This window comes from Bombus affinis, unplaced genomic scaffold (assembly GCF_024516045.1).
Source record: "Bombus affinis isolate iyBomAffi1 unplaced genomic scaffold, iyBomAffi1.2 ctg00000059.1, whole genome shotgun sequence".
Classification (NCBI taxonomy): domain Eukaryota; kingdom Metazoa; phylum Arthropoda; class Insecta; order Hymenoptera; family Apidae; genus Bombus; species Bombus affinis.
In genome coordinates this window covers 2,479,331-2,506,207 of record NW_026108820.1, presented here as the reverse complement: position 1 = coordinate 2,506,207, position 26,877 = coordinate 2,479,331, and the positions used below count along the sequence as shown (strand labels likewise).

The window sequence follows — 26,877 nt, the reverse complement described above, 5'->3', positions numbered from 1 at the left end:
TCCTTGGGAAAAGTTGCTAGCGGGAAGCGTCGTTCGTGGAAGGATAGATTTCTCTTATCTTCCCGTAGTTGGAGCACAGGCTATTTGTCTATTTGAGAGACTTTGTATAATTGAAACTTAATATTCGTAGCGGGTCCTCGCCCAGCTAAACATATACTGTGAAGATGCGTTGGCATCTGGCAATCATCTTACCCGAAGGACAAAGTCTGCGTGTGGCGAGCCACGGGGCAGAAACCATTGAAACGTTTACCGTCGTGCCCTGTCCCAAGTATTTCTTTTAAGAAGAGCTATAGAATTAATTCATGCCTTTGTTAGACAAAACGTTCATCCCTTTGACCGCGGCTACGTTCGGCGACTGATTGTCGTCTCGAGCCCGAGCTCACTATCATAAATCTCAAATAAATACAGTCGGATCGAATGACAACAGTTTCTTAATACGGCTATGGTGAAATCTAAATTACAATACTAGGGGTCTTCCCAAAGTTCCAAAAGGAAGGTTCCGGTGTTCTTTCATCTCCGACATATATATATGTCGGCTGGACGATAGGATTGGGGGTGGAGGTGTTCGATGAATCTTCGTTGATATTGGCCATCGATGCGGTGTAACAATGGTAGAGTTTATTGGCACAAGTGAGTGGTATTACAGCATTGGTAACTAATCACAATGTTAGATACTGGCGGCGCTATGACAATGGCCTCGGGTCCGGTAACGAATCCGCGGTCAACGGGATGTCGAACGTGTATATTTCGTGGAAGTCTAAGTTATATTCAGGTCGCCACAGAACAAGCACTACGTACCGGAGAATTACTTGTATCGTCGTTCAAATCGTACGAAAGTGTGTCTCTCCATCACGGTGACGCTGTCGAGGAAAACTATGATGGGTGTGTCTAAGGGCACGAGATCATCGGATTCGTGGAGAAAAGTCTTCATTCGGAAAGTGAGGGAAATTGGAGTTACTGTTAATTGGTCAATTTCCATGTTGGTGAAAGATATTAGCTGTCCTTGGGAAAAGTTGCTAGCGGGAAGCGTCGTTCGTGGAAGGATAGATTTCTCCAATTTTCCCGTATTCGGAACAAAGGCTGTTTGTCGGTTTGAAGGACTTTCGTTAAATAGATCTTAAGATTTATAGCGGGTCCTCGGGCTAGCCGAACATGTACTGTGGAGACGCATCAACATCTGGTAATCGTCTTACTCGAAGCATAGTCTGCGTGTGGCGAGCCACGGGACAGAAACCATTGAGACATTTACCATCGCACCCTGTCCCAAGCATTTCTTTTAAGGAGAGTTATAGAGTTACTTCCTGCCTTGGTTAAACAAAACGTTCATCCCCTTGACCGCGACTACGTTCGGCGAGTGGTTGTCGCCTCGAGCCCGAGCTCACTATCATAAATCTCGAATAAGTACAGTCGTATCGAATGACAACGGTTTTCTTAATACGGCTATGGTGAAATCTAAATTATAGTACTAGGTGTCTTCCCAAAGTTCCGAGGAGAAGGCTCCGGTGCTCTTTCATCTCCGACATATATATATGTCGGAGATGGAGAGACACCGGAGCCTTCCGTTGAAACCGGGGAAAAACTCCTAATATTGTAGTTTGGATTTCACCATAGCCGTAGTTAAACAATCACCGTCCTTCAGCCCGATTGTAATTGCCTGCAATCTATGAGAATGAGTTTGGGTTCGAGGTGACAACCAGTCACCGAACGTAGCCGCGGTCAAGGGACGAACGTTTTTCTAACAAAGTCATGAAAAAGTCTATAGCCCTCCATAAAAAGAAATAGTTGTAACGGCACTTGACAGTAAGCATACTAACGGTTTCTGTCTCATGGCTCGTCATAAGCAGACCCTATTCTATGGGTAGGTCGATTGCCGGTTGTCGAGACATATTCGTAAAACATCGACCCGTCATAAACCTTAAACCTTGATTAACGAAAATAGGCAAACAGTCTTTTCCGTGAAGGACACTTCCAAAGACTGACTAATTAACAACAACGGCAATTTCCCTCACTCTCTGAACGAAGACTTGTCTCCACGAATATAAAAGACCTGGTGTCGCTAGAGAGTGGGGCAGTTTTTCCTAGACAGTGTCATCGTGAGAGCTTCGAGTACGATTTCATCGACTAAGATATCATTTCGATAGAGTGCTTACTTCGCGGGCTAACTGAGAGTACCACCTAGGCGTTGCCTACGAGTAAAGAATAAAAGAGTCCCGTGGACTGCGGATTCGTTTCGAACCTAAGGTCATTATCACTAGTGCTACGAGTGCCTAATCTTGTTAATAAGTCTGTGCTAATAAACTCTCCATCGTATCACGGCAATGGCCAACCCTAATGAAAATTCATTAAACGCCCATCTCCTTAATCCTGACTTCTATCCGACATATATATAAATGTACGGACATCAACGTCCGAGACGTTCGTCCATGCCAAACGGTAACGCGTACAGGAAACATGTGTTCAAAATGACTTTGACTTTAGCTATATTTTCAAATTGGAATTAGCTAATGGTCGTTCGCTTTGTAAATGATTATTTCTTTTTCTTCTTTTTGCCTGCAGATTAAGCCCTTCCTGTTTGACGGTTTAAATTTATTAAATTAAATTTATTAAACCGAATATATATATATATATTCGTTTGTACTACGATTACTCTCATACTCTATGTATGGTATTATCATATCGACGCTATCAGTTCTTACAGTATCACGATCAGAGTCAATTTTAGAATAGAAGAAGCAATTAACGGCGGATCGCAAAGTAAGAAGCTTATAACATAATTGGCAAGGAAGTCGGTAAATCGATCAACCAATCACCTACATCCAACCGTCTAACGAAAGATGAAAAGCCATCGCGATAACGATCCTTCTCACCTGCAGAATTTTCCGGATTCACAGACACGAAGCTCGAATTATTCCTGATCGACCACCACTTTTCGTTTTTCGGCTGAAACATCACATGCTGGCCATTCGTCAGCGGCTGAACGAAGAACGATCTCTGCCCGATCAACATCAAGGCGTACACTTCTTCTTCGCATATCGTCACGACGACGAAGGAACTCGCGTCTCCTTCCAAGCTGCCTTGTCGAAGATCGCAGTTCGCCTTGGCGTTACGTCGCTCGGACTTGGTTTTACCCTGGCGCACCCAATTCACGGTGAAATTCGACGACAGTATCAATCGATCGTTGGACATGGTCCTTAAGGTCCAGTTGCTGATCTCGAGGAACACCGGCTCTTGGTGGAGATACTCGCGCCAAGTTTCTCGGTCTTCGTGGGTCGATCTTCTGTTCCGCGCGCTCTCATTCGGGATCACTCGAGGGTAAACGATCTCGTACTCCTGCAAGCTTTGCAGAAAGTCGCTCATTCGCGACTTAGTAGCGATCGTGCCGAGCAGCCACGTGGCGAGGAGAAAACTGGGAAGTTTCGATCGCGTCATGTCTCGCGCGCTTTGATCGAAATTTCAATAGGATTTTCTGGCTACCCAAAACTCGCCAGGCATGCTCGTTCACTCGCAGACGTAGTTATCGCGATGAAAGCAGCTAATTCGCAGACCCGATATTCTCATTTCATTTCGCCGGTTCGTAACGCGTTCGAAACGCCGTGTCATATAGACGCGGATGCGACCATACTCTCGCATTCTAACATTTTCAATGTCTCGCGCTTTATCACGTAGCTAGCGCGGAAGTAATACGAAGGTGAATCGTTGGTTTTAATACACAGGGTGTTGTTTAATCGATCGTATAATGGAGAAAGGAACGATTCTACGGTACACCAGAGATGAAATGAAATCATAGAATGCAGTGGTTTTGTAGGTAGTGCTTTATCGAAAAGATTAACCGTGAATATTTGCTCGACCTATTTATACCAAATTGATACAGAATCTTAAAATACAGACGAATCTTTCTCAATTTCCTTCGATCATCGTCTCTAGGCGTACAAAACTGCCTCGTTGAATTCGAACGTTCGTCGATTTCCTTCGACGTCTTTCAATTTCTTCTTTTTTCAATCGCCGTTCGCCTTCTCAAAGCTGTCTTCGAACAGAATTCTTAGAACGACTTCCAATTCCTTTCGATTCGTCCAATCGTTTAGCTTTACGAAACTGTTTCGCTAAACTCCTTTTTCCACTGTACTTGCGTATCGTAACCAACTCGTGGGCGGTAACTCGCGTCGATTAACGATTCACCACCAGTAAAGTAACCGGGAATGCAGCAAACTAGTAGTCGGTAGAACGAAGCGGAACGTAAGTGGAGCGAGCGATAAGAGCGATCGCGACAATCGCACGCCTCGCCGTGCGATTCCCACGCGAACGAATCATCAAATTTGAGCCAAAGATTCTCACCAACTCGAAGATTCGCGCCAGTATTTTCCACGCGCGCGTCACAGAAATTCGAACGACTTTCGCGAAAAGGACGGAAGGATAAGACGATCGATCGGATCTCGGGTCGATCGCGATACCCCCGGACAGAAGGTTTCGACGAAAAAGTGGAGTAGACGCGACGAAGGAGCGTCGTGCAGCAACTGGTGGCCAATTTATTCACCACGTGCCGTATGAATTTAATTTTCTTTCGCGCAAGAACGATCCACCATCGGAGAAAGTAGAATATAATTAATTTCGATCTCGTGTCGATCGCGACGTTCCGGATGGAACGTTTCGCCGAAGAGGTGGAATAAACGCGACGAAGGAGCGTCGTGCAGCAACCGGTGGCCATTTTTTCCACCACGTGGCACCACGTGGAAATTTAAACGTTTTCCATGAAAATGATGCACCATCGGTAAAAGTAAAATACGATAATTAATCGGTCGTCGAGTCGAACGTGATATTCCGGATAAAATTTTTCGATGAAAAAAGTGGAGTAAACGCGACGAACGAGCTTCGTGCTACGACTGGCAGCCACATGGACGGATGAACGCGGCTGGAAACGCACACGAGTGCAGCGGCGAACTGTGCGTAAGAGTAAGCGCGAACGCGAGACTGGAAAAAGCACCAGCGCTTACCGCCCACTGAAGTTCTAGTAATGGCAGCTTTATGTGCAATCACCGAGAAACGAGGATGCTGGCGAACGCATTGTTCGACCCCGACCGAGACGATTTAACAAGGGCCGAGGATTTCATCTTGAACGTTGCTCTTGTCACGACCGGCATACTTCAAATCCGATGGACCGATGATGGAGATAGAGATGTGGCGGCCTTGGCGACAATGTATATCGCCGAAGTGCCTAATGAGTCACCTGTATCCTAACGGTCCTTCCACCGAATGTCCTAGAAGTGTGACAACGGTCACGTACGCCTACAGGGTAGTGGGGATATTGAGGGATGACAAGCAAAGAAGAAACAGATGTTTTTTCTTTTCGTTCGAGCCCCCTGTTCTTTATTTTACGTGACACTCTCGACCCCACCAGAATTCTTCGCTTTCCCTTGAACCGCGAACTCGAAAATATCGTATTCAGTAAGGCGACGAATCTAATGAACGGGAATTAAATCTGTTCCGACAGCTTCCTTTGCCTGGATGAAAGAATAAGTACGAGAGATAAATTATGCCAGATAATGCACAGTGAGTGACTGGCAGAAAAGTCATATCTACTTACGTGTATGAATTCTAAGTAAAATTTATATTAAACATTTCTTTTTTTGCCTATTATACACTTTTTTTTCTATTCTACGATATCTGTCACACGTTTACTCGTCTCGTCGATTAGAATTCAGTTTTATAAAATTAAAGCATTTCTTCTTCAAATTTTCTTCAGGGCTTTCGATATTTGCAATGCTCAGTGCGTGGTGGCTGTGCAGCTACAGCTAACAATATCTTGTATATCAGTATCTTTTATAATCTTATACAGTGGCTGTGAAAAGGTATTTATATGCGTTAGGTTGTCCCAAAAGTTTCTTTAGTTTTATAAGGAAATATAATGTTATTATTATTGAATTCTGTACGAATAAAATAAAATGGATTCTATTACTACAAAATAGATCATACATAATTCAATACAATAATATGATACAAAAAATGTACATTTATTATTTCCTCACAAAACGAAAGAAACTTTTATGCCAACCTAATGCTAATACTTACGTATCTCTATCTTTTTCAATTTTTTTTCATCAGCCGTTACATTTCACTTTCAACTAGTGTCAATAGTTCGTAGTCATACGATAGTACTATCAAGTGACGCGAAATTTATCTGTCCATCTGCATAGTGGATGGTTTTCGACCAGTGACTTTAAGCGATTTTCCACTTTCTTCATATTTTTGCTTAGATTCCGCTTCGCTTAAAAAGATTCACATGTATCGATATGAAAATTATTGGAAGATATTCTAACAACTTGCAAAAGTAGTCAAGAATTTTTTTTTTTATTTATTTATTAAGATTCACAATTTGTCCAATTTGGACATTTGGTGGAATTTTTTAACTGTTAAATTAGCATGTTGGTAGCTACCCCCAGCGGGGTACCATCCTCGTGTTTGTTAGGTTATGTCCTTTATAAGGTCTGCTGGGTGCTTCCTTTTTAGTCTTCTGTCCATGTTTATGGTTTTGTATGTTTCCGCAGCTAGCCGGTTTATGTGTGTTGCTATTCTTGATTTGTATTTCTCGGAGTATCTGCTGATTTCTTCCTTGACCGTTGGCATTCCCAGGTCCCTCCGTATATCTTCGTTTCTGACGTACCAAGGTCCGTTTACTATTGTTCTGAGGATTTTAGCCTGTCTTACCTCTATTTTGTTTATATGGCTCATTTCTGCCGTCCCCCATAGTGGTATTCCGTACGTCCAGATTGGTTTTATGATCGTTTTATATATTTTTAATTTGTTTTCTGTGCTTAGTTTGGATTTTCGGCTTGTTAGCCAATGCATTTGTCTCCTTGTTTTCAGTATTTTTTCTACTATTGATTTGATGTGTAGTTTCCAGGTGAGTTTTTGATCTAAGTGGAGTCCTAGGGATTTGACATGCTTTGTTTGCGTTATATGCGTGCCGTTCAATAGGATGTTTGGTGGTATCTTTTTCCGTAGCGTGAATGTAATATGGTTGCATTTATTGGGGTTTGCTTTTATTTGTTTTCCTTGTAGCCAATTTTCTATTTTTACGATATGTTCTTGTAGTATTTTGACTGCCGTTTCTGGGTTAGTATGCCTGACCAGTATAGCTGTGTCGTCCGCGAATGTCAATACTGTGCTGTTGGTAGTTGTTGGTATGTTCGCCGTGTATAATGTGTATAGTATTGGGCCTAGGACGCTTCCTTGTGGTACCCCGGCCTTGATGTCTTTAACTTGAGAATGTGTGTCCTTGATTTTTATTACGAAGGTTCTGCTGCTTAGGTAGGATTTTATTAAGTGGTGTATTTGCTCCGGGAATTGTTTCCTAATTGTTTGTAGTAGACTTTCATGGTTAATTTTATCGAATGCTTTCTCTATGTCTATAAAGAGGGCTGTGCAGTATTCCTTGTTTTCTAGTGCTACTATTATTTCGTTTATAAACCTGTGCATTTGCTCTATCGTGGAGTGTTTGTTTCTGAAACCAAATTGGTGATCCGGTATTAGTTTTTTTGTCTCTATTATTGGTTTTATGCGGTCGTATATTATCTTCTCCAGTATTTTGGAAAATACTGGAAGCAGTGATATTGGTCTGTAAGAAGCAGTTTGGTGCGGGTCTTTGCCTGCTTTATGTAACATTTTGATCTGTGCTAATTTCCATGGTTTGGGGAAGTATTGAATTCTTAGAATTGCATTGAATATTATTGTCATTAGTCTTATTGCTTTTGGCGGAAGGTTTTTCAAGATTTTACCATTGATTAGGTCGATTCCTGGCGCTTTGTTGTTTTTTGTTTTATCAATTATGTTTCTAATTTCTTGTGCCGATGTTTTAGGTATGGTGTATTCCTTGTCGGCTGTGGTAGTAGTGGTTTGTGGATCCTCCTCCGTATGACTTTTGAGGTTGCTGTTGTTGATAATGTGTGGTGTGAATGTGTTGCAGAGGTGGTTGGAGAATTCTTCGGCTTGTTCTTCGTTGCTTCTTGCCCATGTGTTATCTGCTTTTCTGATTGCCGGGACGGGTATTATTGGCTTCCTTATTTTTTTCGTGGCTTTCCATAGTGAATAGTTGGTGTTCTCGTGTGTGGAGAGTGTCCCTATGAACTTTGCGAATTCGTTATCTTTGTGCTCCTTTATATTGTTTTTTATTTCCTTTGCAAGTTTGTTTAAGTGTTTTTTGTTTTCTCGGGTTCTGTATTTTTGCCATTTTGCTTTTGCTTTTCTTTTTTCTTTGATTTTGTCGAGTATTTCTTACGGGATTGTTATTGTTTGTCTGCTGGTTGGTTCGGGAGTAGTGGTTGTCCTTGCTGCTTCCTGAATAGTTGCTGTCAATGTTGCTACTGCCTGTTCTATGTGTTCAGGAGTTTTTAACGGGATGTTGCAGTTTATTTTGCTTTCTATTATTTCTTTGAAAGTTTGCCATTTGGTGGTTTTGTTGCATAGTGTTTCTGGTTTGCTATAGTGAATTGGTTTGTTTCTGTATTCAATTATTATGGGTGTATGATCGGAGCTGAGCTCGAGGTTGGGTGTTATTTTTAGTTTATTTGTGTTTAGTCCCCTTGTAACTGCAAAGTCCAGAAGATCTGGTTTTTGTTCAGGTCAGTCGGCCAATGTGTCGGTGTTCCTGTGGATAATATATTGAGGTTATTATTTCTAATGTATTTTTCCAGTGTTCTACCTCGAGGTGTAATGTTTCTTGACCCCCAAAGCGTGTGCTTTGAGTTGTAGTCTCCCGCTGCGATGTACTTGTCCCCTAGGTCCTGGAAGTATTCTTCCCACATTTGTGTTGTTATTTTGTGTCGCGGAGGCACATATACTGCTGACAACTGGAAGTAGTTGCTGCTAGTTTGAACTGTAACAGTGGTTGCTTGTAAATATTCTTTGTTAACTTGGCTGTGTAGATAATGTTTGATATCGTTTCTGACTATCACTGCTGTCCCTCCGTGAGCTTTTCCTGAGGGGTGTTTGGTATCATATATGGTGTAGTATGGTATTTTCAAATAGCTTTTTGTAGTGAAATGTGTTTCTGAGACAAGTAGTATGTCTATATTATTATTATATATGAATGTTTTAGTTTCGAGGGCCCGTTGTTGTAGGCCGTTTGAGTTCCAGGCTGCTATTTTTAGAGTGTCCGTTTTTATTTTTTGCTTAGCACGTTTGTAATTAGTTGTAGCATGACTGTGATTTGTTGGGTTTGCTGTTTCAGTACTGCGTTTTGTTCGCTTATCATTCTGGTTAGCATTTCGGTGTTCTTTATGGATTGTTTGAGCAGTTCTTTGATTTCTGCAGTGTCATTGTTACTATTGCTGTGGTATTGGTTGTGTGTATGTGTTGGTTGGCTGGTTACTTGAGCATAGCTTAGACCACCAATGGTGCTGGTGCTGATAGGTTTGGTGTTTATTGCTTGCTCTGTATTTGGTAATATTTCAGGTTTTGTGCTGTCCTGATGGGCTTGTGTGTTAGTGCTTGTCCTGCTTCGTAGGGGCGGGAACAGTTTACGTTGTAGTTGTTTTCTTACTTCACATCCTTTATAGCTGGCTGGGTGGTTTCCTTTACAGTTGAAGCATTTAACTTTTTCTATTTTTCCAGAATATGGGCAGTGTACAGTTAAGTGATTTTTTGCGCACTTGACGCAAGCTGGGCTTCTGTTGCAATAGTTTTTAGTGTGTCCGTATTGTTGACACCGCATGCATTGAGGTATATCTTTTTTGTGTCGTGGTGGTTCGACTGTTACTATTGTGTTTAGTATTTGTTTGATATCATATATTTCCTTGTTATTGTTTCTGGGTTCCAGTTCTATTAAGAATAGTGGTAATGGTTGCTTTGTGTCGAATCTTGTTATATTGTTTATTGTTCTTGTTTGATGACCAATTTTAGCTAACTCATCGCTTAGTTTATGTATTTTCGTTTTAGGATGCAATCCTCTTATGACAATTTTGTAGCTCCTTTCAGTTTTAAGCTGATACGTGTGGTAGATAGCATTTTTTTCTTTTAATGCTTTTATAACTTTCCTAAATGTTTCTGGTGTGTTTGTTTGTATTTTTACTTGATCCAATTTTGTTTGCTTTATTGTGTAGTTGTTTTTCTCATCTAGATTATTTAATAAATCGATGAGCGGGTCTATTATTTGGGCCTCAACAAAGATTGGTGGTGGTTTTGTAATGTGATATGTTTGGATAGTGGTTTTATTTACGGGGTCAGCGTCTATTTCTTCCGTTAGTGAGTTGAAGGAGTTACTTAATGGTAATTCTTGCAGCCATCGCTGCTTTTCTGTAACTGGGTTTCCTATGGCACTTATGTCTGTGGTTGTTTTGCGTTTTTTGCTAGCCTTCGCTGGCTTCCAGCTTTCGTCCTGGTAATATCTTTCATGTTCTGAATTGCTATCTTCCTGTCCCCGATGCTCTTTTGTTTCTTCTGTCTCAATGTTAATTTGTTTGGTTTTTATATAATATGTTTCACCTTTTGTTGATATGTTTATAGTTGGTATCTGCATTGTTATTTTATTTCCTCCTCACTAACACTTTGCAGCACTATTACTTTGAAGCACTTTTTCACTATTCACTTATACCTGGAGAGGACGACCGTCTAGACACGTCCGTCCTCCTCGGCTGTCCGAGCAGGAGTGTCAAGAATTTTTTTGCACACTTTTTAAAACACAGTTGCTGCTGAGTGCCGAGACGTGCAGACGTGTGTCCAGTGCCCTGTGAAGTTCACAAAACTCCACGTGACGCCCAGCTGTCGAAAGCGAATCCAACTAACCTAGCCAGGGGTTAACAGCCTCTCGACTAGTTCTTTCACACTGAATTAACTAGCTCGATGATGGCTCTATCATTTCCAACAGGCTCCCCGGAGCAAAATTATAACACCGCCATGTTTCCTCCACCGTGGCAAGAGGGCAACGCAACTATCCTGGTAAATGACCATCACACGAAAAAACGAAAGCTCGAACCGACCAAGACAAATGTAAACAAGATTCAAACCAAACCATCAGCCATCCAAGTGACTACCTACAATAGATTCTCAATTCTGGAGTCCACGGAAGACTCCATGATTACAACCGAAAAGGTAAATAATCTCCATACTCAAAGAATTCCCCCTCCCCCACCGATATTCATTAACGACGTAATCGACATACAGTCAATGATTAAGACTATCGAAAAAGACATCAGCAAAGAGGACTACAAGTTAAAGATTAACAACAACCACGTGAAAATACTGGCGACCCACCCAGACGCCTATAGAAAGTTAACCAAGCTATTAAAAACGTTAAACGCTAAATTCCACACATACCAGCTCAAACAAGAAAGACCATTTCGAGTGGTGCTACGCAACATCCACCACTCAGCCGATCTAGACGAACTAAAGTGCGAACTGTTAAATCACGGCCACGAAGTAACTAACATCAGCAACATTAGGCATAGAATCACAAAAAACCCACTATCCTTATTTTTTATAGACTTAAAACAAAAAACAAACAACAAAGAAATCTACAACATCAATCGGCTGATGAACTCCATAGTTAAGTTCGAGCCACCTCTTGTAAAGAAAGAAATAATACAATGCAAAAGGTGTCAAAGGTACGGCCACATGCAGAAATACTGCAATCATAACTTCCGGTGCGTAAAATGTGCAGGTAATCACCCCACTGACCAATGCACTAAATCCCCGGAAACCCCCGCCAAGTGTATCCACTGTCAAGGAGAGCATCCTGCGAACTACAAAGGATGCTCAGCCTACAAACACTACATAATATAGTGTATCCAAAACTGAGACCCAAGGACATAACCATACAAGAACCTAAACCCCAAAAACTCACTACACCATCAGTATCCTATGCGCAGGCAACGCAAGGAAACGTAAACAACTCGAAAACACACATTGTACACACAGAAAATAGAATTCCCACCCCACAAAACACAGACAACTTTACCAGACTCGAAAAACTTATCGAGAAGCAAACTGAGCAAATTAACAACTTGCTGTCACTACTCACACTCTTCATGGACAAATTCATACGCACAGAAGCAAAATAAAACCAATGCGAATAGCTCTGTGGAACGCCAACGGTCTAGCTCAGCACAAATTTGAACTAGAACTATTCTTAAAACAACAGCAAATCGATGTGATGCTTATATCCGAAACCCACTTTACCGACAAAAACTACCTCAAAATACACGGCTACAACTTCTACCACACACAACACCCCAGCGGAAAGGCCCACGGCGGCACCGGAATCATAATCAAATCAAACATCAAGCACTACGAACTTCCACCATTCCAGAAAGACTACCTCCAAGCAACAAACGTAGCAATAGAAGACTGTCATGGTACAATCACCACTTCAGCTGTATACTGCCCTCCCAGACACTCCATCGCCAAAGAAGACTTCGACAACTTCCTGGACACCCTGGGCAATAGATTCATAGCCGGAGGAGACTACAACGCCAAACACACCCAATGGGGCAGCAGACTAGTTACAGTAAGAGGTAAAAACCTCCTCAACAGCATAATAACCAATAACCTCAACTACCTTACCACATACGAACCCACACACTGGCCCACCGACACAAACAAAATACCCGATCTCCTTGATTTCATCATAACTAAAAATATCTCGTCAAGACACGTCCAAATCAATTCCTCGGCTGATCTCTCCTCTGATCATTCCCCCGTGATAGTAACAGTCAGTTCAACTATCATCGAGAATACACCTAATGGCTCCATTCATAACCAACACACCAACTGGCAGCTCTTTAGAGAAATCTTCACACACACAACTTCAGCCTCAACTTCACTAAAAACCAACTTAGAAATCGAAGCAGCCACGGAATACCTAAACACGAGCATAATAAACGCTATCCGCTTCTCCACACCGGCAATAACGTCCATCAGCAAACACGAATATCCCCAGTACATATTAAAAAAAATAGCAGAAAAACGTAGACTAAGAAGAGTATGGCAGACCCATAGAACACCGGAGGACAAACGCAAACTAAACAACGCAACTAGAAAACTATCCAAAACCATAAAAAACTACAATAATGACTGTTTTCACAAATATCTCGCCAGCTTGTCCCCCACAGCCGACTCCAACTACTCACTATGGAAGGCCTCCAGGAAACTCACGTGCCCCCCACAAATAATACCTCCAATCCGCCGCCCGCAAGGCGGATGGGCGCGTAGACCTATAGAAAAAGCCAACCTATTTGCCAAACACTTGTCTGAAGTATTCAAACCCCATTCCTCCGTAGCTGCTGCAGACGTTACCGAATACCTGCACATTCCCTTCCAAATGTCCCCTCCTATTGAGCCCTTCACTTCTGCAGAGATTAAAGAAGCAATCAGTCGCCTAAACCCCAAGAAAGCAGCAGGTCACGACCTAATAGGAAATAAAGCAATCAAGGAATTTCCCATAAAGGGGATTGCACTCGTCGCATCAATCTTTAACGCTATCCTCCGCCTTCAACACTTTCCCAAGGCTTGGAAAATCTCACTAATCACCCTCATCCCTAAACCCGGTAAACCAATATATGAAACCACCTCCTATCGCCCAATCAGTCTTTTACCTACCCTGTCTAAACTATTCGAGAGGATGCTCACGAATCGTCTCCTCCCACTCCTAGAAGAATTGAAAACACTCTCAGACCACCAATTCGGCTTCCGAAAACAACACTCAACAGTAGAGCAAATCCACCGCATAACCCACATGATCAGCCAAACCCTTGAAAAGAAAAAATACTGTTCAGCGGTATTCTTAGACATCCAACAGGCATTCGACAAAGTATGGCATGAGGGGCTACTCTACAAGATCAAAAAGATCCTACCCCATCCATACTACTCCATCTTAAAATCCTACCTAACCAACAGACAATTCATAGTTAAATGCCTAGGCGCCTCTTCCGTAACATTCCCAATAGAATCCGGCATACCCCAAGGTAGTGTCCTCGGACCCCTACTGTTCTCCATCTACACTGCCGACTTACCTATATCAAACGAGGTAACAATAGCAACATTTGCCGACGATACAGCACTATTAGCTACCCACGCAGACCCGACAATTGCCTCATCCACTCTCCAGCGAGGTCTCGACACCATGGAAAAGTGGTTCCAAAAATGGGGCTTCAAAATAAACGAAAAAAAATCCTCTCATGTAACCTTCACGCTCCGAAAACAAACCTGCCCCCAGGTCACCATTAACAACACAATAATCCCAAGCAAGGACTCCGTAAAATACCTGGGCATGACCCTGGACAGGAGGCTAACTTGGAAAAAACATATCTCAGAGAAATCAAAGCAATTAAAGGAAAAACTAAGAAAATTCTATTGGCTCACGGGCCGACGCTCCAAACTAAACATACAGAACAAAATAACCCTCTACAAGGCCGTAATAAAACCTGTCTGGACCTACGGAATCCAACTATGGGGAACAGCAAGTAATTCCAACATTGAAATACTCCAACGCTTCCAATCGAAAACGCTGAGATCCCTATTAAATGCACCCTGGTATGTTACCAACGAAACAATCCACCGCGACCTCAAGATACCTACAGTCAAAGATGAAATACACAAGTTCAGAAGCAGATATAACACAAGAGTCAACAACCACCACAACCCACTAGTCACCCAACTACTGGACACGACGGACCAGATCCGCAGACTAAAAAGAAAATACCCTCTAGATTAAATCCTTAGTTTCTACTAGAACCAACAATATAAAACTATTATAATCCATGTCATTGTATGACGCCAAACTAAGTTACTGAAAATTCTCAACGAGAATTGATTGTAAATATTCTAATAAATAAAAAAAAAAAAAACTTTTTAAAACACGAGAACGTAAACAGATATTGCATGATCCTAAACGATCCAGCGTGTAAATGTCGGTAAGGCTTTTGCAGACAGAGGACAATTAATATGCTTTCAATTAATATAATTGATTAGCACGCTGGGATAAACACAATAGTAGAAATAATACAGAAATACTTTTTGTAGCCACTGTAAGTAGCTGTTGGATACAGTATTGTTCAAAAGTAGACAGACGCTCGATTACTTTTGGCAAAATGTACTTTACTCGCAAGATTATGCGTAAATGGACTGCAAAATTTCATAACAGTTAAACGTAAAACGGACAATAGCCTACGTTTTGTAAAATGGTTTATCGAAATTAGGAGATAAAGAATTTCAGATAAGTAAGAGTGTAAAAAAGAAGAGAAAGATGGTTTTAATATTAATTTTAAAAATATTAAAAGGGACATTTCTGATTTTCTTATCCGTTGATAAATTGTTGTTTGAATAATTGCTTCTTGGAATAAAAAATATTTCTTTCCATTTTATTTGCGTTTTACACGACGAGATGAATGGCAACGAACGAGATGCAAAATGAGAGATGCTTAGCATCGAGGCATTACGCGTGGGCGATAGATTAGTATGACTCTTCAGAAAGAAATTACATTACGCTTAACAACGATCGTTATTCTTTCCTGGAATGGTTTTATTTCCTCTTAACAAGGCGATGTCGTCTCACGTTTTCTACGAAAAACAAAAAATTCCATTCTTTGCCTTAGTTTTCATTATATGCTATCGCACGATAAATCATATCCCTTTGTTCACGGATGTGGAAATTTAATTAAAACCGATTCCTAGAAACGAATATGCGTTTTCCATTGGAACAAAACCCTATATCCCGTTAGAACCTTCCAGGAATTCAAGAACTTTGTAATTTTCCGTTTGACGATGTCGGATCTACATTCAACCTAAGCTCTCTCGATTTCTACGAAAATGATAACACGCAGATTTCCAGGATGCTGTTGAAAGAACAGAATGCACGAGTATAAACTGAATGCTTTCATTTAGGCAGTGTAATTACGTTAATTGGTTACAGCTGTAAACGCGCTGGTATAAACTATATAGTTTAAGCGATTTAGTAGATACCTGATCTCGCGTTTCCCTGTTTCCAGCGAAATTTTAGTATTATAAACGGAATGCGGATGTTTGTGCGTTTGAGAGAAATGTGGGTGTGTATAAACGTCCAGGTTGTACACTCTTGTTCACGAGTATCGAAAAATATGCCGATCGTTAAAATTGTTCGCTTCCTGCAAAATAATCAAAATAATTGGAAACCAATCGGAGGATACTTAAAAATTAAAGTAAAATAAAAAGAAAATTAAGGTATAATTAGTAAAAGAATATTGTACAGAGATCGTACGAAGGAATTTAAATAAAAGTTGTGTACAATTTTCTAATGTTATGTGTCCACGAGAAAATTCCCATTCCATTAGGTTTTCCCAAAAATTTCTTTCGTTTTATAAGGAAGTGACAGATGCACATCATTTTTTGTTTTACATTATGATCCATTTTGTTCTATTAGTAGAAAACGGATCATACAAAATTCAATAAAATAATATAAAAGAAAAAATGTTGTGCATCTATTATTTTCTTATAAAACAGACAGAGACTTTTGGAACAACCTAATATGTTTCTCATTGACATCCTTGGGAATTAAGTAGAGGATAATGGAAAAATGGAAATCGATAAAAAGTATTTATTATTATATCGAGAGTTTTAATGAGTTTTTTTTTTAGAAAAGTTTGTTACTTTATACAATTTATTGGTAGTGTATTGCTATAACAATTTTTCTAAAATTTACAATTTAAATTACATTGGTTCGTTGAACGATCGAGTAATAACTTAGCAGTGTTTTAAATCTCATTCTCGTAGATTTGATTGTATTTGTAATTATTATAATTATGAGCATCGTATTCTTAAGAACATCCCCTTTTTACATTATCAATTGTTCTTTGATTTATCGACATCATTAGAACGAGAACATCATTATTATTTTCTTATTTCTGAGCTTCGTATTATCGATATCGTCGTAATTTTATTGACTTATTAATCAATATTCATCGTAATATTATTATGAAACACATAAGGAATGAAACTCTATGTACACATTTATAAAATGAAAACAGCATTTTCATTGGTAATGCGATAAATCTTATGTATCGTGTTGTTGTGTAATATTACAGTGTATGTTACAATGTACGTATAAACGCGTTAATAGAACCAATTATTCTCATCGGCGACTAAAATGATTCACGATCGTGTGTTACTTCGTCTGCAATGTCAGGACGGATACATGATAATTGTTAATGTAATTTGTAATACTAAAGCTAGAAACAGATCGATCCCTCTTATCGTCAGATCGTTCGCAGCACCGGTACCGATATTGCAAAACGATTTCTCGCAGCAAGTGGTGCAAGCGGAGAGTTTTGTTCGTTCACCGACCACTATACATCCGGAGTCGCATTTGTTAGTACACTTTCTCTCCACCGACCAAGTTTGTGGACTAGACGTTGAATCTTCGGTGCTGGTAGTGTAAGAAAATCGCTTTACCTGAAGAGAAAGAAGCAAACGTGAAAGGAATATTTGCAGATTTTAAACCTTCACGATGTTCGTTATATGACATGTCCTAGCGGATCGCAAGAGACACTCGTACGCTAAAATATAGTATTTCTTTTAATTTTGTCCGAGTACGAGCTCATTTTGGGCGGCATTAAACCACGAACTTGATAGTATCGAGCGAAAAGAGAAAAAAGAAGACTGCAAAGAAAAGATGAGAAAGAATTCTACATGTACGTAGAATGATTCTTGATACTAAAATTAAATTAATATTTGCAACAATTCCTTGTTTCACTCTGTATGACATTTCACATTGGAACTTGTAACGAACACGAGTGAGTGTGAACGTAACATATTTTTAGTCAAGGGAATATCAATTTTCCAGAATATCTCGCATCATTTCCAGAGAATACGGCTCGTTCATGGTTAATTCGGTCGGTTAATATTGATTACGGATTTCGTAAAATTTTTGCCGTGCATGTGCAAACTGTACAATTATATCATATCCAATATCATTGTTGATTACCAATAAATAAGAAGAACAAATAAAAAATTGCATTTGCATATTCCCTCAAATGTGTACACCATGTACATATGTTCCTATAAAGCGGATTCAATTTCAATAAAGTACGTAATTATTATGAAACTGAATTGATCGACTATATTGAACATTTCCAAACACTAAAATCGCGTTATGAACGAAATGAAACTGTGACTTTATCTTGAACAGCCTTCTCTCGCTCTCGTGTTGACGATAACTAATATCGCTTTTAGCTAGCTGTTTGCTATATTCTATTTGCTTTAAAAGCACGCGATCAAAGCAAAATATCAAACATCTGCTGAAACACGTGCGTGACCTGTGTATAATCAACAAGCGTTTGAATCGCTGTTATCATTTGTCATTACCATACAGGTCCTTTTATCACCAGTGCACTTGTGCCCGAAAGTGGTGAAGTTTCCGGTCAGATTGGCGCATCTCTCTCCATCTTCCATTGTATCACACTGATGACACCATAAATCGTTTGCTCGTTCCGACGCTGCGTGAGTTCGATGTTCCGTAGTTAACAGTTGGCCTGATCATCGGACACAATCAACCGACAAATACGTATTAATTAATAGAAATCGTGATTTATCCTAGATTTCTAAAGATTATTAAAATCGACGTAGGAATCGGACGTAAGACGTTGGGCAAATCGTTGTCTACTTTTTAATGCTTCGCATCTTTCTCTCTTTTATTTCTTAGAAATTACTTCCTTCTACTTCTTCCTTTCTTTCATTTTTCAAACAAATGTGTCGTGCTTTCATTAACGTCAGATTTTTGTACATTTTTGTAAAAATAAATAGATATTAGTCTTGACTTTTACAGACACATCGGCGATATGCGTAAGATGAAATTTCGTCGCGTTCGTTGACAAGATTGCTAGGAAGATTGCGGAAAGGGATATCATCGAGGAAATCGTCTAATAAGGTGAAACATCGGTTTAGGTTTCTTATTTACAACGGAATTCTTCGGATGTTTAGCTTTTCCGTCGAATAGCGTCTCTAACGATATTTCGCCAAATTTTCCTGCTGTTCTTGCGATACGTCCGACGGTAAGACTTGGCAAGCAAAATATCGTAAACGTATCCGGAAATTACGAAAAATTTATTTCGATTTATTTCAATTAAACGTATTCCGAGAGCAGCAAACGTATTCCTTATCCATTGGCAGGTAATCAACGAAATCATACACGGGTACTTAAAAATACCTACAGTTATGAAAGATATTTCCAAGTTCGGAAAAACGCTTCCACGCAAGTTTGACCAATCGTACCAATCCTCTAGAGTTTCAGCTTCTTAACAGATTGGATCATCTCCGAAGACTAAACAGACGGTATACGACTACGTTTGCATCTATACGACAATTGGATCTACGCAAGACTGCAGATTCGATATCCACGAAATATTCTATGTATATTTCATGAAGTTAAAAATTATACTGTTTTATTTCACATCTGGTTCCAATAGAATAAGATGGATTAAACGTAATTCAATAAAATAATTTAAAACAAAAAATGTTGTGCGTCTATTATTTCCTTATAAGATAAAAGACACTTTTGGGACGATCTTATGTTAAAAATTCTCTGTGAAAGTTGATTGTAATATTCTTCTTATCTAAAGAAAAAGAGAAAATAGAAATAGATGTATTCAGTATGAATTATTTATTTTATACATAGGAAACATAGGCAAGACGGTAAATGAAAAAGGTAGCCTCGAAATGAGAATTCATCGCGAAGCTTATCACGGAAGAAAAGTCAATTAAATGCACCGTGTACGATGATCGTTGTTTACACGATTCGTAACACAAATGGCTAACACCTACGAGTGAAGGCTTCAACAGGTTCACTTTCCTCTATATGCAGTTTATATGTAGAGGAAGATCTTCGCTATAAATAGACGAAACATCGTTCCTTCAGACATCTAGTGAAAACTCCTTCCACGAAACATGCTCCTAAAACGCAACTTGCTCGTAAAACAAATAGGGCCATGTAATTGAAAGGAACCTGGAGAAAGAAAGAGAAAAATGGGAAGAAACAGAAACTTCCATTTTCCATTACAGAAACGCTCTTTGTTAAAAGAAAAATTCCTCAAATTAAAAATTCTCATAGACGAAATACCGCCATTGTCTATCCTGGCAAATTATCTTCCGTCTTAACCAGTTACCTATTCTTGACGAGTATACTCGTCACGCGTAAAAAGCAGTTTTTGCTGTTTAAACTGCAATTTCAGCGAAAACTAAAATATATTCGTAAATTTGAAGACGTTTCGACCATTTGGAAGCCAGGACCAGGTAAAACGAACAAATGAAGAGATATAAATAATTATTATGAAAAAACTATAATACAGCGTGAACAAAGTAGTTGTTTTGTCCTTTCTAACGCATTTTAGTCGCATTAGTCGCAACGGCTAACTGGTCAATACATTGTCGAGTCGATCAACTTTGGTATTCCAATCGTATCGACGTGAAAATCGGCGTGACGAATAAGGCGCAAGAATCGTTTTCTTCTCTCGCAAATACCGAAGATGGACAACGCGTATCGGCGAATTTTTAATTTCAGAAAAATGTAATTTAATTCGTGGCGAAACGTGTGAGAAACGCGTCGAATTAAAGAGGCGAAGGTTTAAGCAGCCCGATAAAGCGAGTGAAATGCGAGGCTTACCATTGATGCTTACGACCATGGAGATAGACGCGACGATCAGGAAGTACGTGACAGGGTACATGTATCGGCCATGTTGATAACGTCTAGCGCGTCACATTCGAAAATAAATTCGGCTGTTTAAATTGCGATCGGCTGATGTCATTGGCGCATTGATCGCATGCTGGTGTATGGCGGCGAGCGCGTTGCGACGCAAAACGAGCGGATTTGGGTACAATAGGCAGCCATATTGAGAATAGCCGGAGTCTGCGCTGGATGGGTACAGCTGCTCCAGAAACCTTGAAGCCCAAGGAAAATCAATATCCATGGCAGCCGGAAGGTCCTGTTCGTTCAGCGGGAACGTTTGACGTCAAAGTTTCTGCGCATTCGCATCACACCCAGAAAAAAGAAAATTCACTGTCACTGAATCAATGATTTGTCGACACCGCAACTAAAATTCAACTTACAATGCCTCGAAAGCTAAAATAGTCCGACACTCGCCGTAAAAATATCTTTCGTTTCGTACGTTCATTCGAACGAAATAACTCGTCTGCAACTGTGGACCGAACCATTTGAATTTTGCTCGACGAGTTAGAGGAAATCTTCGAAATGTGTTATTTAAATCTTCGTTACAGGTCCAGCTAGAAAAGTTGTAAAAAGCTACCTTTACTTTCTTCTTCGCTATTCCGACTAATTGTACTTCTTTCAACATTTCTTTACACGTCACCTATTGTTAATCTTCCCAATTCTTCTAACTCGTAAAAAAAAAAAGAAAAAAGGAAAGAAACAAATTGTTTGACTCAATTTTTGAAAAGTTATTCTGTTTTAAAGAACGCACCAACGCCTCCTATAGCCCGTTACACGAGACTTTTCGGGATTTTGTTCGTTTTGTAACGAAACACGACTATGCCGATCACATTGGTAGAATTTGAAATCATCCTGAAAGTGCAAATGTAAAAGGCAGAAAATAGTTGTGGCGAATATTTGGGGGGAAAAATAGTACATAGTATAGATAGGTATTTTGAGCGTACAATAAATATCAAAAATTATTCCATTGAATATCGAGACGTATCGGTACAACAGATAATTGACTGTTTAATTAATTTCGTCAAATTAATTTCCTCCACGAGATACACCATAAAGAGCTATCTTCAACATGTTATAGACGCTAAATACTGTCCCATTGAACATTGAGATGCATCGATGTGATGGATAATTGACTGTTTAATCACTTTTGGAATCTCTGCGAAATATACACTCGCACTAAATATCTTGTTACTTAAAATACAATATAATATGTAATATGCGATATGTAATATAATATGTAACATACACGTACACACGCGATATATTTATAAAGAAGCACGTATCAGAGTTGGAATAATTTCGTGAGCAACACTAAACGGTAAATGTAATTTGCAAACGACCTCTTTATCAAATATCGATAAACGCGATCGATATGGAAGGGATCAGTGCTTATGCTGGCCAAATATTCCGTCATCATTCAAACATCCATCGAAACTAATCCCAGTACATACCATTCGAATAATCGAGTAACTTCGTTATCACGTATGATACAGTGCAATTACTTGATTGCAATGATATCTCAACGATTATTAACAGATACCAAGGTGTCTCGACAGTTGCAAAAGTCTTTTATAAATAAATTACACGTGGCTCGCGAAGCTGTTTCAACGTTGCTGGAAACTTTTTGCGTATATGATATACGAAGCATTTCGAAATGATCATTGCAGCACTGTAGCGAGACACGCCTAACTTGATCGTATCGGTGAAATTTCAAACGGATTTGGAAGTGTGCATAGAAGTTATATTTATCAGGGACACGTACTTTCCAAAAATCATCAAACTATTCGAACAGTCAAGTATTATTTAGTATGTTAATAAGTAATACTCTTAAAGAGTTAGAAAGAATAAATTTTCGGAAAATGGAACAATTTGACTTTCAAATGGCTCGTACGTGATGTAATCATCTGTTTGATGAACTTTTAATTGCTATCGTAGATAGGATCGTAAAATACTACGAATGTTACAGACATTGTCGTGATTTTCCTATAAAGTAACACACGACGCGTAGTCCGTTTGATGTTCGATTTGCTTGGCTCTTGTAATCCAATTTCAATAAAATTGTACAAAATGCACGTGATACGAAAGAAAATATAAAATATACAAAAGACTCTTTACTTCTCTTTTTTTTTTCTTTTCAATCATATCCTCAAAAATATGAATTTGCATCAAAATCTACAGTCTAATTAGAATATTAGAAAGAATATTCAGACAGACGATGTATATAAAGGAGATACAAATTACGACGATGAGAGAACTCGCAAGATATTTGTATCTGTGAAATTGCAACTGTAATAAATATCTATAAATATCTACGCCGATTAAATTTTTGATACACTTCGGATTCTCATCGGAAAACCAGTAATAACATATTTCTATTTCGTAATATATTTCTGATATACAGAGGATGCTCTCAAAAATATATACACCCACTTTAATTAAATGGTATCGTGAAATTGCTGCATCGTATTATTACAATTTTTATACAAATCTTCCTTTCCTTCAATTTTGTGTACATTTCGGATGTATTCCTTTCTTTTAATCCTATTAATGGATCGATAGATTTAATTTTATAAAATTGATTTTTTGAATATTTATACATTCCATATCTTTTTAAGCACCACGTCACATGATTCTTTCGGTAGAAATAACTGCGTAAAATTACATTTTCTCTGTACCTGGGAGCTTTTGCGCGGTGAATTTTATACGATCGAAGCCCCTTTTTCGAGTGGCGTGGGTGCTTCGGCATGGGAAAGTGCCTCTCCATTATCGTTTTAGCTGGCTGTTTCCATTTGTATAAAATCGTCGTTATTATCGTCTTTATCACAACGAAACCATCCCATTACATCAGTGTATTTAAGGTTTCCCCACAGTTACCCCATCATTCGAGCAATCCACGTGCTTTACATAATTCTCAATATCACGTTTCCATTTTCTAACATCTGTGACTGTAGCTTTTCCAACGTCACGTACTCTTGATGAATTCTATCGCCGATTCTTACACCACCTCCCACGTTTTTAATTAAATTGTATTTTCTTTCTGTACGACTGGAACGTTGTTAGTTTCATACCAAATTCTTATTTATCGGAATTCTATTCTATTCTATTCGAACAGAGAAAAGAATGTGTAGATTTTTTAAAAAGAAACTGTTTTTTCGAGCTATCGCGGGGAGACGCGGTCGTTAGAATACGCGTCAACGGGAGTCGTAAATTCCCGTTACGATTAGAATGATCGACACCACGAATAGTTCGATCCCCGTATTTCGATTAAGATAATAGGGGTGATTCAGGTATGATAACACTGTGGCTCACAGAGTTAAAATATATATTTCCAACACTTAGTATACACGATTGAATAGATATAAACACTTAATAACTTATCACGCTGCAATAATATAGATATGAAAGTAACACGGTATGAGACTTAATGTTAGAAGTTAGATCTTTGACTGTGGTAGGAAATTCTGAGAGATATAGAAACGGTGAGAGTTATAGGGAATGCAGGAACTCTAGTCACCGTGAGAGACGATGGAAAACTCTGAAGCTTATTCTAATGTGAATACGGAGGAAAGCTTGGTATGGGTGTGCCCTTTGAACGAAGAACGCGGATTCGTTGCTTACATTTTTAGTTAGTAAAGTGAGGGCAACAATCCGCGATGTCGATTGGTTGGGACCAATGTTAGGAAGGAAGAGAGGAGGAAGAAACCTCCTACCAACTTGGGTCCTAGGCGACATTGTTTACAGGGAAACTCAGATTTTTCGTTAGGTATATCTCCGCTTTCTTCGTAATTCTTAAGAGCACATAATAAACCCAAGGACCTTTCTAAAAACCGGCCGAAAACTCTTCTGGAATTAGAAAGTCTTTTCTGGCAAACAGATGTGCTTAGACCATGTGTGCGAACAATGCAGCTAGAATTGCAACTTTATAGTGGGTCCTTGGGCCTCTGGAGTGTTAGAAGGACGGCAGATAGACCGTTGGTTGGCAAGCCGCGCGGGATGGCGTGCAGATGTGTTGCGCGACAGAACAGAAACTTATCCGTCACTGAGAAATGTTAGGTTCGACTGATAAAACGTACAGACACCAGAGTATTCGTGGGAGCAGTCGAACATCAACGATTCTACGATCTCGGCATATTCCACCTCAAACGCGATTCCGTAAAATTCAAACTAATCGTCCAGCGAGCTGTTCCATGTTTTCCAAACTGAACAGATCGTGAGCATCGGCCAGCGATATGGGAAATGAAGATAATTTCCAATTGTTCGTAACATCTGACGATCATTCGACTTAAAACATAGTCCTCGCGGTCGCGGCAAACAAGTTACGCAGGCAATTTGTCAGCTGTCGAACGAGAGAGCTGGCTGGTTGTACTGCGTTGAAGCAGAGCGATTCGAAGAACGGCAGAGACGCGAAAGGGAAGCGTTCACCGAGAATACGTCCGTTTCGTCTTTCTCGTTAGACGGTGGAAATTTTTTTTTTTTTTTTTTTTTTTTTATTTATTAGAATATTTACAATCAATTCTCGTTGAGAATTTTCAGTAACTTAATTTGGCGTGATACAATGACATGGATTATAATAGCTTTATATTGTTGATTCTAGTAGGACTAAGGGTTTAATCTAGTGGGTATTTTCTTTTTAGTCTGCGGATCTGGTCCGTCGTGTCCAGTAGTTGGGTGACTAGTGGGTTGTGGTGGTTGTTGACTCTTGTGCTATATCTGCTTCTGGACTTGTGTATTTCATCTTTGACTGTAGGTATCTTGAGGTCTCGGTGGATTGTTTCGTTGGTAACATACCAGGGTGCATTTAATAGGGATCTTAGCGTTTTCGATTGGAAGCGTTGGAGTATTTCAATGTTGGAGTTACTTGCTGTTCCCCATGGTTGGATTCCGTAGGTCCAGACAGGTTTTATTACGGCTTTGTAGAGGGTTATTTTGTTCTGTATGTTTAGTTTGGAGCGTCGGCCCGTGAGCCAATAGAATTTTCTTAGTTTTTCCTTTAGTTGCTTTGTTTTTTCCGAGATATGTTTTTTCCAAGTTAGCCTCCTGTCCAGGGTCATGCCCAGGTATCTTACGGAGTCCTTGCTTGGGATTATTGTGTTGTTAATGGTGACCTGGGGGCAGGTTTGTTTTCGGAGCGTGAAGGTTACATGGGAGGATTTTTTTTCGTTTATTTTAAAACCCCATTTTTGGAACCACTTTTCCATGGAGTCGAGACTTCGCTGGAGAGTGGATGAGGCAATTGCCGGGTCTGCGTGGGTAGCTAATAGTGCTGTGTCGTCGGCAAATGTTGCTATTGTTACCTCGTTTGATATGGGTAAGTCGGCAGTGTAGATGGAGAATAGTAGGGGTCCGAGGACACTACCTTGCGGTATGCCGGATTCTATTGGGAATATTGCGGAAGTGGCGCCTAGACATTTAACTATGAATTGTCTGTTGGTAAGGTAGGATTTTAAGATGGAGTAGTATGGGTGGGGTAGGATTTTTTTAAGCTTGTAGAGTAGCCCTTCATGCCATACTTTATCGAATGCCTGTTGGATGTCTAGGAATACGGCTGAGCAGTATTTTTTCTTTTCAAGGGTTTGGCTGATCATGTGGGTTATGCGGTGGATTTGCTCTACTGTTGAGTGTTGTTTTCGGAAGCCGAATTGGTGATCTGGGAGAGTTTTCAATTCTTCTAGGAGTGGAAGGAGACGATTCGTGAGCATCCTCTCGAATAGTTTAGACAGGGTAGGTAAAAGACTGATTGGGCGATAGGAGCTGGCTTCATATATTGGTTTACCGGGTTTGGGGATGAGGGTGATTAGTGAGATTTTCCACGCCTTAGGAAAGTGTTCTAGGCGGAGGATGGCGTTGAAGATTGATGCGATGAGTGCGATCCCTTTTATGGGGAGTTCCTTGATTGCTTTATTTCCTATTAGGTCGTGACCTGCTGCTTTCTTGGGGTTTAGGCGACTGATTGCTTCTATGATCTCTGCAGAAGTGAAGGGTTGAATAGGAGGGGACATTTGGAAGGGAGTGTGCAGGTATTCGGTGACGTCCGCTGCGGCTATGGAGGAATGGGGTTGGAATACTTCAGTCAAATGTTTGGCAAATAGGTTGGCTTTTTCTATAGGGCTACGCGCCCATCCACCCTGCGGGCGGCGGATTGGAGGTATTATTTGTGGGGGGCGCGTGAGTTTCCTGGAGGATTTCCATAGTGAGTAGTT

General features: G+C 39.9%; 1 protein-coding gene and 1 long non-coding RNA gene across 5 annotated transcripts in view; both read right to left on the bottom strand.

Moving 5' to 3' along the window:
- Positions 1-5,371: 5,371 nt before the first annotated feature.
- Positions 5,372-26,877, bottom strand: part of LOC126926806 (uncharacterized) — a 39,563-nt gene continuing 18,057 nt past the window's right edge. The window contains exons 1-3 of one of the 4 annotated variants that reach the window (XM_050743178.1): positions 20,615-21,299; positions 18,322-18,488; positions 16,601-17,409 (exon numbers count right to left, since the gene is read on the bottom strand). In XM_050743178.1, the coding sequence (XP_050599135.1) occupies positions 17,140-17,409; positions 18,322-18,488; positions 20,615-20,675 (498 nt within the window). In that variant the 5' untranslated portion in view covers positions 20,676-21,299 and the 3' untranslated portion in view covers positions 16,601-17,139. Of the gene's footprint in view, positions 6,260-16,600; positions 17,410-18,321; positions 18,489-20,614; positions 21,432-26,877 lie in introns of those variants that run through there. The other 3 variants (XR_007714878.1, XM_050743179.1, XR_007714877.1) reach the window with 3 other exon arrangements.
- On the bottom strand, positions 23,045-25,136 carry LOC126926902 (uncharacterized). The gene is made up of 2 exons (XR_007715005.1): positions 24,751-25,136; positions 23,045-23,772 (listed from the first exon to the last, which is right to left on the bottom strand). It is a non-coding gene; the product is annotated as an uncharacterized LOC126926902 (long non-coding RNA).